Source organism: Schistocerca nitens, chromosome 2 (genome assembly GCF_023898315.1).
Source record: "Schistocerca nitens isolate TAMUIC-IGC-003100 chromosome 2, iqSchNite1.1, whole genome shotgun sequence".
NCBI lineage: Eukaryota > Metazoa > Arthropoda > Insecta > Orthoptera > Acrididae > Schistocerca > Schistocerca nitens.
In genome coordinates, this window is record NC_064615.1 from 76,488,108 (window position 1) to 76,513,461 (window position 25,354).

At 42.6% G+C, this 25,354-nt stretch overlaps 1 protein-coding gene across 1 annotated transcript in view; it reads left to right on the forward strand.

Moving 5' to 3' along the window:
* LOC126235746 (serpin B6-like) overlaps window positions 1–25,354 on the forward strand; it is a 76,066-nt gene that overhangs the window by 24,409 nt on the left and 26,303 nt on the right. Inside the window, exons 3-4 of the mRNA XM_049944531.1 lie at window positions 14,057–14,236; window positions 16,713–16,917. Of these exons, the coding sequence (XP_049800488.1) occupies window positions 14,057–14,236; window positions 16,713–16,917 (385 nt within the window). The remainder of the gene's footprint in view (window positions 1–14,056; window positions 14,237–16,712; window positions 16,918–25,354) is intronic.

Below are 25,354 nucleotides of genomic sequence, written 5' to 3' on the forward strand. Positions count from 1 at the left end.
CTCAATGTAGGTGAAAATACGATCAGTAATGCTTCAGATTTCGAGGTAGAATGGGATAGGAATGATGATGGAAACAGGATCACATTTGAGGAAGTGGAGAAAATGGTCAATACATTGCAGTGCAATAAAGCAGCTGGGGTGGATGAAATTAAGTCGGAACTCATCAAATACAGTGGAATCTCAGGTTTTAAATGGCTACACAGGATAATTGAAATGGCCTGGGAGTCGGGACAGGCTCCATCAGACTGGACAAAAGCAGTAATCACACCAATCTTTAAACATGGAAAGAGAAAAGATTGTAACAGCTACAGAGGTATCTCTTTAATCAGCGTTGTGGGTGAAATCTTCTCAGGTATTGTTGAAAGGAAAGTGCGAGTATTAGTTGAGGACCAGTTGGATGAAAATCAGTGTGGGTTTAGGCCTCTTAGAGGTTGTCAGGACCAGATCTTTAGCTTGCAGCAAATAATGGAGAAGTGTTATGAGTGGAACAGGGAATTGTATCTATGCTTTATAGATCTAGAAAAGGCATATGACCGGGTTCCTAGGAGGAAGTTATTGTCTGTTCTATGAGATTATGGAATAGGAGGCAAACTTTTGCAAGCAATTAAAGGTCTTTACATGGATAGTCAGGCAAGCAGTTAGAGTTGACGGTAAATTGAGTTCATGGTTCAGAGTAGTTTCAGGGGTAAGACAAGGCTGCAACCTGTCTCCACTGTTGTTCATGTTATTTATGGATCATATGTTGAAAACAATAGACTGGCTGGGTGAGATTAAGATATGTTAACACAAAATAAGCAGTCTTGCATATGCGGATGACTTAGTTGTGATGGCAGATTCGATTGAAAGTTTGCAAAGTAATATTTCAGAGCTAGATCAGAAATGTAAGGACTATGGCATGAAGATTAGCATCTCCAAAACGAAAGTAATGTCAGTGGGAAAGAAATATAAACGGATTGAGTGCCAAATAGGAGGAACAAAGAACAGGTGAACGGTTTCAAGTACTTAGGATGCATATTCTCACAGGATGGCAACATAGTGAAAGAACTGGAAGTGAGGTGTAGCAAAGCTAATGCAGTGAGCGCTCAGCTACGATCTACTCTCTTCTGCAAGAAGGAAGTCAGTACCAAGACCAAGTTATCTGTGCACCGTTCAATCTTTCGACCAACTTTGTTGTATGGGAGCGAAAGCTGGGTGGATTCAGGTTACCTTATCAACAAGGTTGAGGTTACGCATATGACAGCAGCTAGGATGATTGCAGATACTAGTAGATGGTAACAATGGAAGGAGGGTGTCCACAATGAGGAAATCGAAGAAAAACTGGGAATGAACTCTATAGATGTAGCAGTCAGGGCGAACAGGCTTAGATGGTGGGGTCATGTTACACGCATGGGAGAAGCAAGGTTACCCAAGAGACTCATGGGTTTAGCAGTGGAGGGTAAGAGGAGTCGGGGAAGACCAAGGAGAAGTACCTGGATTCGGTTAAGAATGATTTTGAAGTAATAGGTTTACATCAGAAGAGGCACCAATGTTAGCACTGAATAGGGGACCATGGAGGAATTTTATAAGGGGGCTATGCTCCAGACTGAACGCTGAAAGGCATAATCAGTCTTAAATGATGATGATGATGATTTTGATTGTTTATGGTACAAAGGGTATTGTAATTACTTTGTTTGGTATTGCTATTATTCTCCTAAAAGCCTTTTTCCTATTATCGAAAAGTAATTGAATTTAATTATAGCTGCAGATATAAGAGTATTGATCTAGTAATACTTAATGCAGGGGTGGTAAACATAAGCCTGGAATGTTACAGGTTCAAGTCAGGTGATTTTGCAGGTCAGTCGATACATAGTAGAGTGGGGGAGTGTTTAGAAAACCAATCACATTTTCTTCCAGCTCGATGAACTTTGATGTTGTCTTTGCTATGTGCCAGTGTGAGTATTTACCTATTGTGAGGCGACCGATTCCACATGTTCATTACATGCTGTTCCCACCACAATGTTCTCTCGCTTTTGGTTTGGTGTGGACCTTCATTCACTGCATGTAGCAGTTCCTGTTGGGTTTGGAAACAATTTTGATTCACAAGCTGGAGAAAGTGTCTCCGTTTTCTCTCAGTAAGGACTTTTTTCCAACCACAATTCTGACGTGTGTTACCACTGCTTGTAGACACGTGGGACAGTCCACTGGGGCATTACTAATACTCTATCCGAACATTACATGTTTGTTCTTCCTACTCATCCGCATTAACTAACATTTTTCCACATTCAGAGTTAGCTGCCGTTAATCACACCAACTGGAAATTTTGTCATCTTGCACCTTCCTGCTGTAACTCAACTTCGACACTACCGTACACCACGGCGGCATCATCAGCAAGCAACCGCAGACTGCTGCCCACCCCGTTGCACAGCACACACACACACACACACACACACACACACACACACACACACACACACACACACACACATATATATATATATATATATATATATATATATATATATATATATATATATATGGTGGTCCATTGATTGTGACCGGGGCAAACATCTCACGAAATAAGCATCAAACGAAAAAACTACAAAGAGCGAAGCTCGTCCAGCTTGAAGGAGGAAACCAGGTGGCACTGTGGTTGGCCCACTAGATGGCGTTGCCATTGGTCAAACGGATATCAACTGCGTTTTCTTAAATAGGAACCCCCAGTTTTTATTACATATTCGTGTAGTACGTAAAGAAATGTGAATGTTGTAGTTCGCTTTGTGACAGATGGCGCTGTAATAGTCACAAACGTATAAGTACGTGGTATCACGTAACATTCCCCCAGTGCGGACGGTATTTGCTTCGTGATACATTACCCGTGTTAAAAGCGACCGTTTACCAATTGCGGAAAAGGTCGATATCGTGTTGATGTATTGCTATTGTGATCAAAATACCCAACGGGCGTGTGCTATGTATGCTGCTCGGTATCCTGGACATCACCCAAGTGTCCGGACCGTTCGCCGGATAGTTACGTTATTTAAGGAAACAGGAAGTATTTAGCCACATGTGAAACGTCAACCACGACCTGCAACAATTGATGATGCCCAAGTAGTTGTTTTAGCTGCTGTCGCGGCTACTCCGCACATCAGTAGCAGACAAATTGTGCGAGAATCGGGAATCTCAAAAACGTCGGTGCTGAGAATGCTATATCAACATCAATTGCACCCGTACCATATTTCTATGCACCAGGCGACGACTTGGAACGGCGTGTACAGTTCTGCCACTGGGCACAAGAGAAATTACGGGACGATGACAGATTTTTTGCACGCGTTCTATTTAGCGACGAAGCGTCATTCACCAACAGCGGTAACGTGAACCGGCATAGTACGCACTATTGGGCAACGGAAAATCCACGATGGGTGCGACAATTGGAACATCAGCGACCTTGGCGGGTTAATGTATGGTGCGGCATTATTAATTGGCCTCCATTTCATCGACGGCAATCTAAATGGTGCAATGTATGCTGATTTCCTACGTAATGTTCTACCGATGTTACTACAAGATGTTTCACTGGATGACAGAATGGCGATGTACTTCCAACATGATGGGTGTCCGGCACATAGCTCGCGTGCGGTTGAAGCGGTATTGAACAGCACATTTCATGACAGGTGGATTGGTCGTCGAAGCACCGTACTATGGCCTGCACGTTCACCGGATCTGACGTCCCCGGATTTCTTTCTGTGGGGAAGGTTGAAGGATATCTGCTATCGTGGTTCACCGACAACGCCTCACAACATGCGTCAGCGCATTGTCAATGTATGTGCGAACATTACGGAAGGCGAACTACTCGCTGTTGAGAGGAATGTCGTTACACGTATTGCCAAATGCACTGAGGTGGGCGGACATCATTTTGAGCATTTATTGCACAAAGTGGTATTTACAGGTAATCACGCTATAACAGCATGCGTTCTCAGAAATGATAAGTCCACAAAGGTACATGTATCAGTTTGGAACAACCAAAATAAAATGTTCAAACGTACCTACGTTCTGTATTTTAATTTAAAAAACCTACCTGTTACCAACTGTTGGTCTAAAATTGTGAGCCATATGTTTGTGACTACTACAGTGCCATCTATCACAAAGCGAAAAAAGTGGTCCAACTAAAACATATTTCTTTACGTACTACACGAATATATAATACAATATGGAGGTTCCTGTTTAAGAAAACGCAGTTGATATTCGTTTGACCTATGGCAGCGCCATCTAGCGGGCTAACTATAGCGCCATCTGGTTTCCCCCTTCAAGCTGGACAAGTTTCGTCCTTTGTAGTTTTTTCGTTTGCAGCGGTCCCATCATACATCCCTGAGGCACTCCTGACGAAACCCTTGTTTCTGATGAACGCTCGTCGACGTGGACAACATACTGTGTTCTCTTACTTACGAAGTCTTCAGTCTTCGAGACACTCACGTATCTGTGAACCTATACCATATGCTCGTACCTTCGTTAACGGCCTGCAATAAGACACCATGTGAAATGCTTTCCAGAAATGTAGAAATATGGAGTCTGACCGTTGCTCTTCATCCACAGTTCGCAGTATATCATCAGAGAAAAGGGCAAGCAGAGTTTCGAACGAGCGACACTTTCTAATACCACGCTGATTCGTGGGCGTAAGTTTCTCAGTCTCGATAAAGTTGATTATATTCGAACTAAGAATATGTTCAAGGATTATGCAGCCAACCGAAGTTAGGGACATAGTTTTGTAATTTTGCAGGTCCGTTCTTTTATACTATTTATATACTGGAATCACCTGCGTTTTCTTCCAGTCACTTGGGACTTTATGCTGGACGAGAGATTCATGAAAAATGCCGTATAGCACTTCGTGTAAAATCGAACTGTGATTCCACCCGGACCTGGTGATTTATTTGCTTTCAAATCTTTCAGTTGTTTCTCTACGCCAGGGATGGTTATTACTAGTCGTCCATACGGGAGTGTGTCTGACGGAATGTTTGAACGGTTCGTGTCTGGATATGTCGTCTTCCAGGCAACGGCAGCTGGCAACATCCACCTTTCACGCTACACAGGCTCTATGTGGCAGCATTATGCTGTGGGGAACATTCACCTGGGCTTTAAAGTGACCTGTGTTTGTAATCGAAGGCACCATGGCATCTGTGGTCTACGTGAACATTACAGTGGATCAGCAGCATCCCTTCATGCTTGATGTCTCCCCCAACGGCGATCACATCTTCCAGCGGGATCAATGTCCATGCAACAACGCCAGAATTATGCCACATTGGTTTGAAGAGCACGTTGATGTCTTGGCCACCAGATTCGACTGACTTGAACCAGTTGGAAAATATCCTGATTGCTATCGAACGTCAGGTACGCGACCTTCAGCACTGTACGGGTATCACGTGACCTGTGCCTAATCTGGTGCCACATGCCTCGGGGAGCCTACGAAGATCTTGTCAAACCCATGTAAAGTAGAACTGCTACTATAGTTCACTCCAAAGATGCATCAATACGCTATTAAGTCTGAATGTTTCGGCTCATCCGGCTCGACACCAGCAAAGCCCTTTCTTGGTCCATACATCATCATCCGCTTCGCTCTGTATATTATTTTCACTTTTGTTATAGCCATAATCCTATTTTTCTCTTCAGGCTGTTCCCCGATGCATTTGTTCATTTTCTTGTCTCTTCCACAAGTTCCAAACACTCACGTCTCTGAAACTTCCTGGCAGATTAAAACTGTGTGCCGGACCAAGAATCGAACTCGGTACCTTTGCCTTTCGCGGGCAAGTGCTGTACCAATTGAGCTACCCAAGCACGAGAATATCCTTTCTTCCAGGAAAGCGCACACTCCGCTATGGGACTTAACATCTACGGTCATCAGTCCCCTAGAACTTAGAACTGCACTCCTGGAAATTGAAATAAGAACACCATGAATTCATTGTCCCAGGAAGGGGAAACTTTATTGACACATTCCTGGGGTCAGATACATCACATGATCACACTGACAGAACCACAGGCACATAGACACAGGCAACAGAGCATGCACAATGTCGGCACTAGTACAGTGTATATCCACCTTTCGCAGCAATGCACGCTGCTATTCTCCCATGGAGACGATCGTAGAGATGCTGGATGTAGTCCTGTGGAACGGCTTGCCATGCCATTTCCACCTGGCGCCTCAGTTGGACCAGCGTTCGTGCTGGACGTGCAGACCACGTGAGACGACGCTTCATCCAGTCCCAAACATGCTCAATGGGGGACAGAGCCGGAGATCTTGCTGGCCAGGGTAGTTGACTTACACCTTCTAGAGCACGTTGGGTGGCACGGGATACATGCGGACGTGCATTGTCCTGTTGGAACAGCAAGTTCCCTTGCCGGTCTAGCAATGGTAGAACGAGGGGTTCGATGACGGTTTGGATGTACCGTGCACTATTCAGTGTCCCCTCGACGATCACCAGTGGTGTACGGCCAGTGTAGGAGATCGCTCCCCACACCATGATGCCGGGTGTTGGCCCTGTGTGCCTCGGTCGTATGCAGTCCTGATTGTGGCGCTCACCTGCACGGCGTCAAACACGCATACGACCATCATTGGCACCAAGGCAGAAGCGACTCTCATCGCTGAAGACGACAAGTCTCCATTCGTCCCTCCATTCACGCCTGTCGCGACACCACTGGAGGCAGGCTGCACGATGTTGGGGCGTGAGCGGAAGACGGCCTAACGGTGTGCGGGACCGTAGCCCAGCTTCATGGAGACGGTTGCGAATGGTCCTCACCGATACCCCAGGAGCAACAGTGTCCCTAATTTTCTGGGAAGTGGCGGTGCGGTCCCCTACGGCACTGCGTAGGATCCTACGGTCTTGGCGTGCATCCGTGCGTCGCTGCGGTCCGGTCCCAGGTCGACGGGCACGTGCACCTTCCGCCAACCACTGGCGACAACATCGATGTACTGTGGAGACCTCACGCCCCACGTGTTGAGCAATTCGGCGGTACGTCCACCCGGCCTCCCGCATGCCCACTATACGCCCTCGCTCAAAGTCCGTCAACTGCACATACGGTTCACGTCCACGCTGTCGCGGCATGCTACCAGTGTTAAAGACTGCGATGGAGCTCCGTATGCCACGGCAAACTGGCTGACACTGACGGCGGCGGTGCACAAATGCTGCGCAGCTAGCGCCATTCGACGGCCAACACCGCGGTTCCTGGTGTGTCCGCTGTGCCGTGCGTGTGATCATTGCTTGTACAGCCCTCTCGCAGTGTCCGGAGCAAGTATGGTGGGTCTGACACACCGGTGTCAATGTGTTCTTTTTTCCATTTCCAGGAGTGTACTTAATCCTAACTAACCTAAGGACATCACACAACACCCAGTCATCACGAGGCAGAGAAAATCCCTGACCCCGCCGGGAATCGAACCCGGGAACCCGGGCGTGGGAGAAAATCTCTTACTCACGTCTCTATTCCTTGTCGATCAGCTCTCTATTTTAGAACAATTTCTGGTCGATTACAATGAAATCTTTTGTAAGCGAGGTTCCTCTTACGGTATTCCTACAAAATATGTGAATACAGAGAGGTCGCTTAAAGTTTTCCATTCTTACCGTTTGTTTGATCTCTAGATATTGTTTCAAAGACATTATTCCATCATGGAGTTATCAAGTTCTCCATTTTGTGTACGACCATTTACACATTATAATATTTACAGAAGCGCTGTATGCTTTATAGGGTGTATCATAATTAATGGCGTCAATGCGCACAGTTGAATGTACACGATATTCGAAGCAAAAAAGCCTGAATTAACATGGGTTCTAAAACGTATACGCTGAGAGCTATCAGCACTACTTCATCTTTGATCCTGTAAAACAAATCTCTTCTACTGAAACCTCTTCAACTGCAAGCTTTCTCTTTCATGTTTTGAAAGGTGGTCCTGTGGACCAAAAGAAGAATAAACATTTTCAATAAACATGGGCTCTAAAGTGCGTGCTATAAGATCTATGAGTACTTCTTCGCTTTGTACACACTATTGAGCCAAATTTAAAACTGGTGCGTCCCAATGGCAAACAGTTACGAGGTTTCAAAAAAGTGACCCTTAAATTGTGTTGCGCAGTGTAATTACAAGCATGAAAGAGAAGGCATGCCCTCTCAAGGATCTTCGTCGCTACCGGGTGCCCAGAAAATGTGACAAGTGTACGATCTGGGTGAGCTTGAATTCCAGACGGAGTAAGAGCCGAGCTGTTTTAAAAACTGCAAATGGCAGAATTATGTCAGAACAGCAACATTATTTATCTCCTGACGCATCATATGCAGATTTAAGAAACGAATGATGACTGCAGAAAAAGAATTCACGAAGGAAAGGCAATACCTGTTTCGTAAATTTTTAAATAGGATTTTCAAGATTTGAAAGAAGGGTTAAGATGAGAACTCCAAGGCTGCATTTTGTAAAACAAGAAGGTAAGCTATCGAGACGACCCAGAACCCTAGCACTAATTTGAAGATTCAGCTCAGCGAAGACAGTTGAAAGTAATTGAAGGTAACAGTTTTTTGAAACCTGACGAAGGATGTGCTCCTGACGAAAGAATCCTGGTGTTCCGTTGACAAGACGTGGCTAAAATCCTGCGTCAAAACGGAACACTTATTACTGGCGAGAAATTTGACAGTTATTCGAAAAAAGACAACTCCACGCAGTACACACTGACATCGGAAGCACAGAAGAAAAGTTAAAGATACTTCACCTTTTATTTGATTTGTACCCAAACAAAAGTCAAAATACGTCAGAAACACTTTTTTTCTGGATTGAACTGCAGTGTTAGGCTTTGAAGTGATTACAATTAAAGCTATGAAAATAGTGTTCCCCAAAACATCCCTTTCCAGTTGCAATTGTCGATTCAAGTTATGTTTGTTGTAGAAAATACAAGAATTGGGATTAAAGAAGGAACGTAAGTATGGGGAAGAAGTCCGATTGTTTTGCCGCGCGTGTGCTGCAGTAGCACATCTTCCACCAAACAGTTTTGATGAAGTGTGGATGGTAATAATGGAGGAAATGCCCAGTGGGGAAAAGGTCATGAAATTCGCGGACTAAATGGTCTATCAGTGAACGGATAAGCCCAACACACCTACTGAAATGTTTATTGTTTTCAACCAGCAGGGCTGGACCACAAATGCTGTTGAAAGGATACTATAACTCCTCCATAAATCAAAAACATCCGAATGCATACTTTCTGGTAAATAAGCTGAAGGAGGAAGCTATAGGCAATCTGAAATTAAAAAAGAACCCATTGGCCGGCCTCATCAAAATACAAGAAAGAGATGCATAAAGCCAATATAGAAATCTATAACGACTCGGAGGACTTAAGAAGCTGTTTAAAATCTCTGGGTTTGTTACAAAGCTGAGTGAGAAATTCATAAAATAAGACAAGAACTTTAACCATTCCTTGCAGTAAAGTTGTAGCAAGGAGAAAAAGTATAAAAATAAAAAAAATGTAGGTCAAAGCAAAAAAGAACATTTAAACATTCCTAAGTACTAAATACATAACCAGTCCTAAACCTGAATAAGAAGGGAAGGTATGTCCTTATTTCTTTGATGGCCGGAAAACCGACGGATAGAATACTTATTTAATTTTATCCATATTTTGCAGCTTCAAACGTGACTGTACTCAATACACTCGAGGTATGAATTAAAAAACGCCTTCAGTCACAATTTGTCGTGTTTTATTCGGTTCACGATACATTTCGGACCCTGTGGGTCCATCTTCAGGTGTAATTCGCCTTAATACATGCTTTATTTGTTCTCTTGAAAGAGATGAAATGCATATTCCTGTCACGAAAAGTTTTGATGTTTGGTTACGATTTTCGTAACTCAGACGCGGAAAATATGTGCGAGATGGTGGAAAAGATGAATAGTGTAAACTTACCAAATAATCCACGAAAAGCGTTTTTAACGTTTTAGCAACAGCATAAGTTTTTTCCTCCATCGTTTTCACACATATCACTTAATTCAAGAGGCACATTCGAAAACACAAATGGCTCTGAGCACTATGGGACTCAACTACTGAGGTTATTAGTCCCCTAGAACTTAGAACTAGTTAAACCTAACTAACCTAAGGACATCACAAACATCCATGCCCGAGGCAGGATTCGAACCTGCGACCGTAGCGGTCTTGCGGTTCCAGACTGCAGCGCCTTTAACCGCACGGCCACTTCGGCCGGCCGAAAACACATTTTTGTAAACACTTCACATATGTTTTTGTACATGGTGTGCTCAAATATGAATTTTTCATAGTCCTAAAGACATAATTATTAAACAGTTGACATATGCAGGAAACAACTGTCATATGCTGGAAATAATTTTAGAAAAGATCTTTAAAATTACTGAAATAGCTGTGACCAGATGGCCAAAAGGAAATGTTAGATAATGTGGATGAAGTCAGAAGTAAAATCTCAGTATAAAAAGAAGGAAGATACTGTTAAGTGCTGTTATAGCACATATTTACAATTAGGTAATACACAGCACCCATTAGAACTAAAAGCTGCTGAGGAGTATGTTGAAAGTATTATAAGCAAAATGAAAACTGAAATCACACACACACAGACACGAAAAGAAATTAGAAGCCATGCGACTAAAAATGCATCAGCAGCAGGGCAACCAACCATTCAATAAAACACAGTTTTATGAGAGTCATTAACCAAACTGATATCACCTTCAGTGAAGAAGAACAAAATCTACTCATGAGAGGGCTAAAGCACAATGTAAAACCCGGATTAAGTAAGAATAACCTAAAAAATCTCATTATACACACTAAAATAGCAGCTGATTTAGCTGACCTAAATAATACTGAATAGACGGTCCTAGCACACAACGTAAAAAAAAAAAAATGTTCTGAAAAGCATAAGTAATGTTAATGAAACCCTCAAAGCATTTTATCAAGAGAGAAAGCTAGTAAACAGCATTAACATGAAACTCAATAATAACAATGCCATGATTCTGTAAGCTGACAAAAGCAATTCTGTAATAATTATGGACAAAGAGGAATACATCACTAAAACACTAACTTTCTTTTATGAAAACAACAAAACAGAGCTCAAGCAAGATCCAATTATAAAATTTCAAAACAAAATCAGAAAAATGGGTAATAAATGCAATTTCCTCTTCACAGAAAAACAAGCAAAACATGCATTTTAATGAATCCTACAGCCCCAAGACTGAGAGCTCAACCTAAGACCCACAAACCCCAAGTTCCATTTAGGCCTATTGTTAATTCTAGAATACACCTGCTTCCAAAGTCTGCCAATTACTGAACAAAATTCTGAAACAGTGCTATACATGTGATAAATCATACTTAGTTAAGAACACAAAGGAATTAGCAACTAAAATTAAAGACATAAAAATTACTGTAGGTGCCAGGTTCGCCTCTTTATGTAACTAACCTATTTACAAATGTACCAAATGAAGAAACAACAGACATAATTTTTGAAAACATAATAAAACACAAAAAATTGTCAATTGCAGAAATATCAGAAGTCAAGGACATGTGGCAGCTAATTTTGTCTCTCAATTACTTTGTATTCAATGGGAAAGTTTACCAACAGATTGAGGGTCTTGCCATGGGCAGCAGCATATGAAGTTTTCTGGCAAACATATTTCTCACTCATATGTAAAGTAAGTTCTTTAATGAAAACAATAAATTGAAAAGTAAAATAATATATTACTGGAGATGTATTGATGATACCTTGCTTCTATTTGATGGAACAAAGATGAGACCAAAGCACTTCTAACAGTATTCAATTATTTCCACAGAAACATAAAATTCACAATAGAACATGACAACAAAAGAATAAATTTCCTTAAAATCACCAAACATCAACAAACACATAAGTTCAGCATACACAGAAAACACGTACACAAACATAACGCTGGACAACTCATCAAGCCATCCCAACACACAGAAAAATGCTGCATTTATGTCCATGCTACACAGGGTACACTCTCTTGATCTAGAGGAAAACACCTTCAAGAATGAGATAGATACAATAAAGAGCATTGCCATAAGCAATGGCTACATAGCCAAGGCAATTGACAATTTAGACAGACAAATACACAAAAGCAAGACAACGAATGGAAACACTATGAAAGAAGAGAAAATATTCGCCAGTATACCATACCGAGGCCCCATATGACAAGAAATAGCTAACCTTTACAAAAAAACAAATGTAACGGTTTAATTCTCAACTAATAATATACCGAGCGAGGTGGCGCAGTGGTTAGACACTGGACTCGCATTCGGGAGGACGACGGTTCAATCCCGCGTCCGGCCATCCTGATTTAGGTTTTCCGTGATTTCCCTAAATGGCTCCAGGCAAATGCCGGGATGGTTCCTCAAAGGGCACGGCCGACTTCCTTCCCTAATCCGATGAGACCGATGACCTCGCTGTCTGGTCTCCTTCCCCAAAACCAATCAACGAACTAATAATAAATTAGGAAACTTACACATCCACAACATAAAATCAAATACGCAAACATACAACAACAGTGGAGTGTACAAAGTATCACGCCCCAGTTGTCCTGCCTACTATGTAGGGAAAACAGGCAGAAACTTCAAAATCCGTTTTCAAGAACATGTAAATGCTTTCAGACCCAATCACTTTGAAAAATCAGTCATTGCACAACATATGTTGGAAACAAAACATGTCATCAACAATATAGAAAACAATTTAGTAGTATTACATAATGAAGGCAATGGTAAGACCCTAAATCTGTTAGGACAACTTGGGACATACATCCACAAAATCAAAAAAACCAGATCCATGTTAAATGAACAAACAGATTTCGCAACCCACGGATATTTCACTAACTTTAAAGATCGGTTCTACAATTATTTCCTGCATATGTCAATTGTTTCCTGCATATGTCAATTGTTTGATAATTATATCCCTAGAACTACGAAAAATTCATCTTTGACCACACCATGTACAAAAACATATGTGAAGTGTTTACAAACATGTGTTCTCGAATGTGCCTCTTGAATGAAGCGATACGTGTGAAAACGATGGAAGAAAAAAACTTATGCTGTTGCTAAAACGTTAAAACGTTTTTCTTGGATTATTTGATAAGTTCACACTATCCATCTTTTCCACTATTTCGCACATATTTTCCGCGTCTGACTTACGAAATTCGTAACCTAACATCAAACCTTTTCGTGGCAGGACATTCAAGAGAAGAAATAAAGCATGTATTAAGACGAATTACACCTGAAGATGGACCCACAGGGTCCGAAATGCATCGTGTACTGAATAAAACACGACAAATTGTGAGTGAAGGCGTTTTTTAATTCGTAACACGAGTGTATAGAATACTTGTGGTCGGAAACACCACGCTGACGTCACGGGTCGCAAAGCCCACTGCCGGAAAGCCTACGACAAACTTCACCGGGCCACCCTCTTACATTAACAATGCACAATACGATAATAAGCATGCATACCCTGTGTGGGTACGCGATACAGGCAAAAAGAGCATAGCGCTGAGAGTCTTCACCTTATAAAATCGTTGGAATTGCATTTTTTGTTCCAGCTCACAAATTATTACATATTTCAGACCCGAGAAGTGTCTAGATAATGTCTTAAGTGCGGAAAGTAAAATTCACATTTATTTTACGGGTATGTCTCGATCAGGCAAACTTTTACACTTCGCTGATGTAGTATCAACGTCACACTAAACAAGTAGGTACATAGTAAGTGCACTTATTATGTACCTACATAACGGAGGAAATGCCCAGTGAGAAAAAGGTCATTCGAGGACTAAATGGTCAATCGGTGGACGGACAATTCGAACACACCTACTGAAATGTTGAATGTTTTCAACCAGCGGTGCAGGACACTTAACTGTGTACCAGCATGTTTAGTTTGACGTTGAAACCACATCAGAATATTTGTGATCTGAAGATGGCAGTAGCCGAAACCGGTAATAGTGAAATGTAAAAAGTTTGTGTGACTGATCAGACAAACGGACCTGTAAAATAAAGTTCCAAAATATGGCCATTTTCAGACTTTATGTCTGTAGTTGATAAATTCACGTATTTGTTTCTAGGTGCTGGCGCAGCAAGAAGGTAACCTGTTCTTTTCGCCATGGAGCATACAAATAATCCTTGCCCTTGCATTTCTTGGAGCTGGCGGAAACACGGCGAAAGAGATGGCGAGCGGGCTCCGTCTTCCGGAAGATAAAAATGCCACTGAGCAAGGTTTGAGTGAAATACTGAGTCAGATGAAGGTGGGTATGACCATAGTCCAAATTCTGTATGCTTGTTGGTAAGGTTCTAACAGGAATAAAAATTTGAATTTATTTTACATCTGAAACAGGAGTAGACAGTATGACTTCGCACAAAATTTGTACCACGATCTTCATTGTCGTAATCTCGCGCTGTGTGTATTGTGGTCCGAAGTGTGCTCGCTATCCAAACTCCAACCATGTATTCAACTACTCATGATTACTTCGTAATGTGATGATATTGCTGTTCTAGAAACCTGATGCTGTGTTTTCGTTTGACTAGATTTTGACATTACATGAAACAAAATCCTAGTTGCTATGAATTTCACTGCTATTAGTAAGTTTTGCCCTGTCGTAATCAGCCAGCAATACTTGGTGAACACTTTATTCCACAATACCTTCTTCTTCTGTCAAGCTGCTCGCCTTCGTCTGCTCTTCTCACACTATTCCCATCCAGACTTCGGAGCTCCACACCAGTTGTTTTACTTCTCAGACGTACACTACTGGCCATTAAAATTGCTACACCAAGAAGAAATGCAGATGATAAACGGGTATTCATTGGGCAAATATATTATACTAGAACTGACATGTGATTACATTTTTACGCAATTTGGGTGCATAGATACTGAGAAAACAGTAGCCACCTCTGGCGGTAATAACGGCCTTGATACGCCTGGGCATTGAATCAAGCAGAGCTTGGATTGCGTGTACAGGTACAGCTGCCCATGCAACTTCAACACGATACGACAGTTCATCAAGAGTAGTGACTGGCGTATTGTGACGAGCCAGTTTCTCGACCATCTTTGACCAGACGTTTTCAGTTGGTGAGAGATCTGGAGAATGTGCTGGCCAGGGCAACAGTCGAACATTTTTTGTACCCAGAAAGGTCCGTACAGGATCTGCAACATGCGGTCGCGCATTATCGTGCTGAAATGTAGGGTTTCGCAGGGATCGAATGAAGGGTAGAGCCACGGGTCGTAACACATCTGAAATGTAACGTCCACTGTTCAAAGTGCCGTCAATGCGAACAAGAGGTGACCGAGACGTGTAACCAATGGCACCCCATGCCATCACGCCGGGTGATACGCCAGTATGACGACGACTAATACACGCTTCCAATGTGCATTCACCGCGATGTCACCAAACACGGATGCGACTATCATGATGCTGAAGCAGAGCCTGGATTCATCAGAAAAAATGGCGTTTTGCCATTCGTGCACCCAGGTTCGTCGTTGAGTACACCATCGCTGGCGCTCCTGTCTGTGATGCAGCATCAAGGGTAACCGCAGCCATGGTCTCAGAGCTGATAGTCCATGCTGCTGCAAACGTCGTCGAACTGTTCGTGCAGATGGTTGTTGTCTTGCAAACGTCCCCACCTGTTGACTCAGGGATCGAGACGTGGCTGCACGATCCGTTACTGCCATGCGGATTAGATGCCTGTCACCTCGACTGCTAGTGATACGAGCCCGTTGGGATCCTTCACGGCGTTCCGTATTACCCTCCTGAACCCACCGATTCCATATTCTGCTAACAGTCATTGGATCTCGGCCAACGCGAGCAGCAATGTCGCGATATGATAAACCGCAATCGCGATAGGCTACAATCCGACCTTGATCAAAGTCGGAAACGTGATGGTACGCATTTCTCCTCGTTACACGAGGCATCACAACAACGTTTCACCAGGCAACGCCGGTCAACTGCTGTTTGTGTATGAGAAATCGGTTGGAAAATTTCCTCATGTCAGCACGTTGTAGATATCGCCAGCGGCGCAAACCTTGTGTGAATGCTCTGAAAAGCTAATCATTTGCATATCACAGCATCTTCTTCCTGTCGGTTAAATTTCGCGTCTCTAGCACGTCATCTTTGTGGTGTAGCAATTTTAATGGCCAGTAGTGTATCTATTAACGTTTGTAACGCAACCTACATTTCCATAGTTTATAAAAAGCGGTGCGAGAAATTTCTCGTATTAACGGTACACTCGTCACGGGGGAAGCCATGACGCCTAGAAAGCGACGTCACGCAACATATCTGAATGTTGCTACCTAATGCAATAAATGTTAATAGTTTTAGGTTGTTCACTATGTTACATTTTGTAAAAGAAGCTTTTCGATCATATAAAAGTTCTAATGCACAGCACTTGGACCGACTCAGACTACACTTTACAACAGATAAATTGAAAAGGTTTTCCTAAACACCTGTGAACGGACATGTAACGGCGCAGGTCGGATGATTGGCATACTTTTCCCCTGATACGCCCTCATTTACCGTTCACGTACGGGACGTTCAGCTCTTAACAATATTTCACTATCAGAGTAGGTATCCAAAACCTTTGTGCGAGGTCTAAGACAGGCTCCCATAGACCACCACTCTCCGCGTGCTACCATTTAACACACTATAAAGGAACCCTTCCATATTTATTGCTTTAACGAGAGAGAGTACGCTGGAGGCAATAATTAATGTTCATACGCATTTACTTCAGGATGTCAACGACATTACGCTTAGAGTAGCCAACAAGATGTTTGTGAAGAAGAATTTTGCAATTTATGAGGCGTTCAAGCAGTCTGCTGGGAAACTCATGGCCGGAGTGGAAGAGATGGATTTTGTACAAGGTGGAGCGGCTAAAATAATAAATAGCTGGGTGGAAAAAATAACAAATGGAAAAATAAACAACATAATTCCATCTGGTAAGTAACTTCCATAACCAAGTGGTGAGTAAGCTTATCTTTTTGTACTTTTAATACACTAGGTTGGGCGGGTTATACGAGTAAAGACCCACAGTATGTCAGCCCACTAAGTCAGCTGTGAACATTACATCAAGCTACCATTGAGCCTAGTCCATTGTTAGAAAATCTGCGGAAGTATCGGCTCTTCGTGCACTATGGGCAGATACATTATCCTCTAAATTGTACTTACTTTTGAAGGTGCATTGACTACATGCATAGCGCGTCGTTGGTAGGTAAAGTGATTTGTTTTAATGTGGTCCGAAGAAAATTTGGATATCGACTATGAGTTTGAAATGGGCAGTACTTTGCTCGTCAAGCATCAGACGTCCAGAGCGGTCTCCACGATGTTGAGTATTTACACATGTACGAAGGAAGCAAACCTACTTCAGACTGAACTATCGCAAACGTGACTACCAACGTACTAAATCCTATCATACTTGACACTTTGACTTTTCACGATTTTGGGAACATTCTTGTTCTATAGATATTCAGAATTACAGGAAGGAGATGGAAATTAATGGTTCAAATGGCTCTGAGCACTATGGGACTTAACGTCTGAGGTCATCAGTCCCCTAGAACTTAGAACTACTTAAACCTAACTAACCTAAGGGCATAACACACATCCATGCCCGAGGCAGGATTAGAACCTGCGACCGTAGCGATCGCGCGGTTCCAGACTGTAGCGCCTAGAACAGCTCGGTCACCCCGGCCGGCTGGAAATTAATGTTCTGGAATAGGTAAGTGGGCAATGAAACCAAATGTAGAATATCAGACTTTAATTAGTGACGCGATACACTGTTTCTGACATGTACTGGAAAGTAAACCTGAACTGAAGAGTTGTATAAGTGTGTTTCGGGGTTTTCACTAGAATCCTCAGAGTGAAAGAGGTGTCCATGCAGGTGAGAGGCAGAAACTGCTACGACGAAGATTATTTGGATAATGCACTCCAGGGGATAGGATTGATAGAACTGAAGCTGTTCTTTCAGAAGCTGAGGTATCTACAAGTTTTAGCATTCTTTAGTTAGTTGCTTATGGGACACAACACGCAATGTAGAAAACTTATTTGGAAAGTAACAGTCCAGGTTCATGAATGCAGTACTTTGTTCCTGTAGCCGGCATAGAGAGTTTGTTTCACTCTTGGTATTTTTATTATGCTACACTTATATAAATTATTATCTCTAACTTCTTTTTTGCTTTTTGACACTAACATCGTTATTGTCTGAAGAAGACAGGCTTACAGAGTTACAAAAAATGAGAGGAGCTTCTATAATAAACGCAAAACAGTGTGTCCCCAGCGATTAGTGAAATTCACTTTACCTGATGCTAACAAAGTACTCTAGCGGTAAAACACGGTTATCTTAAGAAACCCCGTAAGTCAGAGACTTATGGAGTTTCAAAAGAAAAACAAATATTTACCAACCCCTCACAGCCATTGTACATAGCAAACTGAATTGTTTTCTACATACACTCCTGGAAATTGAAATAAGAACACCGTGAATTCATTGTCCCAGGAAGGGGAAACTTTATTGACACATTCCTGGGGTCAGATACATCACATGATCACACTGACAGAACCACAGGCACATAGACACAGGCAACAGAGCATGCACAATGCCGGCACTAGTACAGTGTATATCCACCTTTCGCAGCAATGCAGGCTGCTATTCTCCCATGGAGACGATCGTAGAGATGCTGGATGTAGTCCTGTGGAACGGCTTGCCATGCCATTTCCACCTGGCGCCTCAGTTGGACCAGCGTTCGTGCTGGACGTGCAGACCGCGTGAGACGACGCTTCATCCAGTCCCAAACATGCTCAATGGGGGACAGAGCCGGAGATCTTGCTGGCCAGGGTAGTTGACTTACACCTTCTAGAGCACGTTGGGTGGCACGGGATACATGCGGACGTGCATTGTCCTGTTGGAACAGCAAGTTCCCTTGCCGGTCTAGGAATGGTAGAACGATGGGTTCGATGACGGTTTGGATGTACCGTGCACTATTCAGTGTCCCCTCGACGATCACCAGTGGTGTACGGCCAGTGTAGGAGATCGCTCCCCACACCATGATGCCGGGTGTTGGCCCTGTGTGCCTCGGTCGTATGCAGTCCTGATTGTGGCGCTCACCTGCACGGCGCCGAACACGCATACGACCATCATTGGCACCAAGGCAGAAGCGACTCTCATCGCTGAAGACGACACGTCTCCATTCGTCCCTCCATTCACGCCTGTCGCGACACCACTGAAGGCGGGCTGCACGATGGTGGGGCGTGAGCGGAAGACGGCCTAACGGTGTGCGGGACCGTAGCCCAGCTTCATGGAGACGGTTGCGAATGGTCCTCGCCGATACCCCAGGAGCAACAGTGTCCCTAATTTGCTGGGAAGTGGCGGTGCGGTCCCCTACGGCACTGCGTAGGATCCTACGGTCTTGGCGTGCATCCGTGCGTCGCTGCGGTCCGGTCCCAGGTCGACGGGCACGTACACCTTCCGCCGACCACTGGCGACAACATCGATGTACTGTGGAGACCTCACGCCCCACTTGTTGAGCAATTCGGCGGTACGTCCACCCGGCCTCCCGCATGCCCACTATACGCCCTCGCTCAAAGTCCGTCAACTGCACATACGGTTCACGTCCATGCTGTCGCGGCATGCTACCAGTGTTAAAGACTGCGATGGAGCTCCGTATGCCACGGCAAACTGGCTGACACTGACGGCGGCGGTGCACAAATGCTGCGCAGCTAGCGCCATTCGACGGCCAACACCGCGGTTCCTGGTGTGTCCGCTGTGCCGTGCGTGTGATCATTGCTTGTACAGCCCTCTCGCAGTGTCCGGAGCAAGTATGGTGGGTCTGACACACTGGTGTCAATGTGTTCTTTTTTCCATTTCCAGGAGTGTATAATGGCGTAGCTACCCTTCAACTTCCTGTTTGTCACATAATACGGAGTTGAGAAAACGAGTGATTTGTAGGGACTTCAAATTAACCTGAAGTGCCTCTAGTATAACGTCTACCAAATGTAAATTTCATTCCGTGACCACAAGCAGATCACCAGAGATGCGAGTTGTGGGGCTCTCATCCTACATGAATAACATTTTTAGACAATGAAGATAACCATTTCGTAAAATTTTTGGAATTAGGACGTACTGTCAGCAGTAACCAGTACAGAGAGACTTCATAAAACTGTGTGTGGCTATTCAAGAAAAGTAAACCTAAAATACCGTGGGTTTACGTCCCACCTACGATGAGGTCATTAGAGACGAAACGTAAGCACGGTTTAAGCTATTGTAGGCCATGTACATTTTAAAGAAAGTTTTCCAGCATTTGCCTTAAATTATATACGGAATCCATTGAAAACCTACATCTGGTTTCCCAGATTGCAATGTGAACTCCTACCTTCTAAATGCTAGTGCCATCTACCGCATACACAGAACAAACAACGGGAGATGTGTACTGTACGGCGCTGAGTGTGATCCTGATGGACCTACAGGGTCCATATTTACTTAACAATCGTGGGATCCTCATCAAAGCAAGCATCAGTATCGCAGAACGATAAACTATGATCTTGATAGGACACACTCAAGCACCTGTCGAATTACACAAGATTCTAATAGGCGTTTCGCATCCATATAGAGACTTAGCAAGATATTTTCACAATCAGCCCACATTCAAATGACGTATCTCAACGAGAAACAGACAGCGTAATATTCCTTTACATACAGCAGTAGATGGAGTTACCTTTACATACATCGTGTAGTTCCGCTGAAAAGCTAATCATTTTCATACCCACCCATGCTGTACAATTCATGCCACTATGGCATGCCGTCTTCATTATGTTGCGCTTTTAATTTTAAATTTTTTTCAGTCATGATTCTACTATGTCACTGTGAAAAACGACATGTCCTTTATTTATGTGGACTATTCAGAAAGTAAAGTCCGATCGGTCGCGAAATGGAATCCACACTGAAAATACGATGATACTTTACACAGATGAGTATGTAAAGATGCCTCGATAAATTGTCTCCCGCCAAGTATGAGGGCAAGGTGAGAGATTTCAACTGATTTTATGCATCCCACATGACGCAGCTGTCGTGCGTTTCCTTCTTCGTGACAAATCTCGGTCGCACACTGCAGGGGCAGTGACGATGCTCTTGCAGCATAGCCGGCCGCTGTGGCCGAGCGGTTCTAGGCTCTTCATTCCGGAACCGCGCTTCTGCTACGGTCGCAGGTTCGAATCCTGCCTCGGACATGGATGTGTGTGATGTCCTTAGGTTAGTTAGGTTTAAGTAGTTCTAAGTCTAGGGGACTGATGACCTCAGATGTTAAGTCCCATAGTACTTGAAGCCATTTGAACCATTTTCTTGCTCCGTTTTCGATGGGACATGTTTGATCACCAACAATACAGCTCGTAACTGACGCCCTCTGCGTTTCATCTCTACTCACATGAACGTTTTGGCACAGACAGCGAGCTGCAAATCAGCATAGAGAATTGGCAGAAAGCACAGGCGGCTGCCTTCTTCGGCGAGGATGTTGGAAAGCTGGTACAACGCTACGACAGATGTGTAGGTGGGGGCGGTGACTTTATAGAGAAGTGGCTGGAAGGTGTAGCTAACTGTTGCAAATAAAAGATTTTTGATTTTCACAGCGATTTCCGTTTCGCGACCGATCGGACCTTACTTTGCGAATAGTCTTCATATATCATAGTGAACTGGGCTCGACAGATGAAAGCCTACAGTCTTTCGAGTATTCTCATTGATCATTCCCTGTAGTGGAGCCACTATATTTGCTCAAGGTCTTTTTACCTTCTGCAGTATAGTGCTTTCTGACAACTGATATGGGGTGAACGAATATTTATTTAATCAATTAGTTAGCCGTACATTAATCTTGAACTGAAGAACATAGCACAACAGATACAGCAAACGGGAGGAAACAAGCAACCAAAGGAAATAACTGGATGAGACCGCTTGCAGCAGTCTGACACTATAAATGTCCGCATTTAATTACTGGCTCAATGTTATATCAGGGGATGAAACTGTTAGGACTGCATTATCATTTGGGTTCACTTGACTGAAATTGTTAGCATGAAAAAACTGAAGGTATTTTTCATTTAACGATGCAAGTTATTATGGGTGAAGAAAACATGTGTACTCGACGTACTTGATGCGCTGAGGGCGCTCAACATCTACTCGTAATCGCTCTCGTAATTTACTCATCGCGGGATTGGGAGGAAAATATGTTGCTAATTGCTACCAGTATTAAGGGGAGCTAGAACGTCCCATCTCCTCCATGTTAATTTCAGCAAATAGAAGGAACATTTTTTTCTAAAACCATCAAACATATTTCTCTGAAATTTGGACTACTTGTTCAGTGAATATTTCTCTACAAAGTTATAATGCCATGTTAAGAAATATTTATTGGTTTTCGTTTTACAATTTTTTTAAACAGATGCTTATTTTTTCTCTAAAATTTTGCACTTATTCTTCTATAACTCTTGAATTATACAACTTTTGTTTTCAATTTGTTATAAACATGAAGGAAAAGAAGTAAACAATATTGTGTATAAATTTCATTGAGATACTGTTAGCAGTTTTTGAGAAGATGATCCTCAAAGATGAAAATTTTAAAGTTACGGGAAATGACTTCCATAGTTTTTAAATACATTCCTGCCCCATATGATGGATTATCAGCCTCCTCTTCTTTTTCCAGTGTTAGTTTCCGTTTCCTTTTCACTTGTCTTTTCTTCCCTTTTGCTACATGCTGTAGGCTTTTCTCTCTTCTTCCTGCACCTCTTAGTCTTTCTTCATCAATTAGGCGCATTGTGGGAATGGTGTTGTGTCCTGGTTGGAAACGTAAACGTTTCAGCACATCACATTTGATAATGTTTCCTTCATTGTACGTTACCACTGCATCATACACCCCAAAATGCAATCTTTTTATCTGTACAAACACTATTTTGGGAATCCTAATCCAGATTATATTATATACACTATCATTTGGATTTTGTGTTTTTCCATGTAAACACTTTTCCAATAATCTTGGCTGTGATAAATCTCTGGATATGGGCTTAATTACATCAGTTACAGCATTTGGCAAACTGTTGTTATGAGCATATTCCTTTCCTGATTGGTGCTTACACCTTGGGTCATCCCTTGTGGGTGTTCATTTGTTGATGAAGTATGAAATAATAGTGCCCACACTGCTCTCCTCATATGCTCAATGCTTCTTGTATTTTGCCTAATTGCTCACCCATAATACCTCAGCAATCTATCAATTGCTTCATCTGTCAATCTTCCTCTTCCTCCAAGGGTCTTTCCATCACTAAGCTTCTGGGATCCTAATGTCTGCTTTAGTTTGTGCAATTGAGCCCCCATGCGCTTCTGCACATGTCCAATGCACTCCTGTTTTTCAATGTGAATTTCATTGCCATAAGGTTTGAGTTTCTCTAAAGCTTTACATCCCTTAGAATCATCATCTCCTAGATAGTTAGTGTATCGTACATTATACCACTCTCGTGATCTGGAAAAAATTGCTTTCACTCCCTCTACTTCCATCTCTCCACTCGTGCCGTGAAAATTTCTTCACAACTTTCGCTATGTTCGTCCTTGGTATTGCCCTTACATCTACAACATTTTGAGAGAATAGCAACATCAATTGCTTTATAATTGTCTCCACTGGTAGCTGTCACAACTCCATTTAGAAATTTATGACCTCTACATTGCCATGATCCATCTAAAGCAACAGTTAAATCTCTACAATTCCCATTGACTATCACATCTTCTTCAACTGCTTTCTTCATTGTTGCTTGAGCAATATCTTCAGCGAAAGATCCCACCAATTCATTATAAAATCGAAACTTGGTTGGTGGTTTTGGCAAGTTCATAATTCCACATAATATTGTCCCTGAAGCACTGGCCTTGCCAATGCAACGTAAGTCATACACTAGCCTAACATTTAAATCATACACCTTCTTTCCACTATTACCACAACGAGGAATACTGTTAGAACTAGAAAACGAAACCTCTGTAGCACATATGGTACAGTTCAATAACATTTTACATGCCAAACCAATGTGTGAAGTTATTTTCAATTCCAATCCTCTTTCTTTGCATACTTGGCATAATTCGTTATATTTCAAAATATTAGAGAGCAAGGAAATTTTAATTATTTCATTCACATCATTACTGTCACTTTCATAGTTTTCAAATATTTCTTTGCTGTCACAAAGTTTCTTGCTGGAAGAAGTTCTATCACATTCATTTGGAATAGTCGGTGAAGCAGTCTGAGCAGCATCTCCCTTCGAAACAACAGCAGATTTCTTCTTCCACTCATTGTGCCTTTTCTTAAACATTCGATTGCCGAAATGGAGCATATTGATATGCACAAAACAAATACATAAAACCGGTAAGAGCAAAAGTCGTCAAATACGCAAAATTGAACAGCTACACAACACAAAACAAACGCCACAAGTCAACACACACGGTATAGCGTTTATGTTTACCGATATGAACAGTCACTTGCCACAGACATAAAGCCATACAACATTGGAAAACAAAACACTGTCTAATTCCGCAAAGATACCCTGCTTGCAGCCACCGAGCGGCGCCGTCAGAGGTGACACACCGAGTCGCTACAAACGTTTACGCGGCGCGTCAACTTTGCAGCGATAAAAAACACAGAATTCACTTAGAAGGGTGAAACTTGATTTGTTTTATTCAGAAAACTCCAAATAATTTTATAATGAAAAAAACCAAAAAAGTTAATTTTGTCATTTTCATCGTCCCGGGCCCCCTTAAGGCGTTTCTCATGCGTTATTTTTGTACTCTTGGTACTCAAACAGTGGTTAATAGTGACTATTTCTCATAATTACGTCTACAAGACTACGGGGTACTGAATACATTAGGTGGGAACAGTGAGTACGTAACCTCAAGATATCATTTGACAATAAGTGGGAACAGAGCAAACAAAAATATTCTGCATAAAACACATACAAATGAATACTACATCCCACAATATTGTTCACATAAGCACACGCTTAGCCTGACAGGAAATTCTTCAAGAATGTACAGTGCTCATCGACTGTGCAACTAACACAATGTGGATGACTGGAAGTCGATGGTAGAATTGCGTACTAACCATGTCGGATCGTTCTTGGTTAATTAGAAAAATTCCACATGAAACACACATAAAACCTGACATTCTTCAAGAACCATCATCGCTCATCCGTTGTGCAGCCAACATCATTTGAGTGATTAGAAGTCAACGGCATAATTATTTCATCACCGTGTTGGATCATTCTTGGATTAACAGGAAAACTGCAATTTGCATCACACGCAAATCCTATCCGTTTGTAACTTCGCGTACTTGTGCTCTCGTGGGAGCTTGGAGACAAACGCCAAGCAAGCAAAAATAA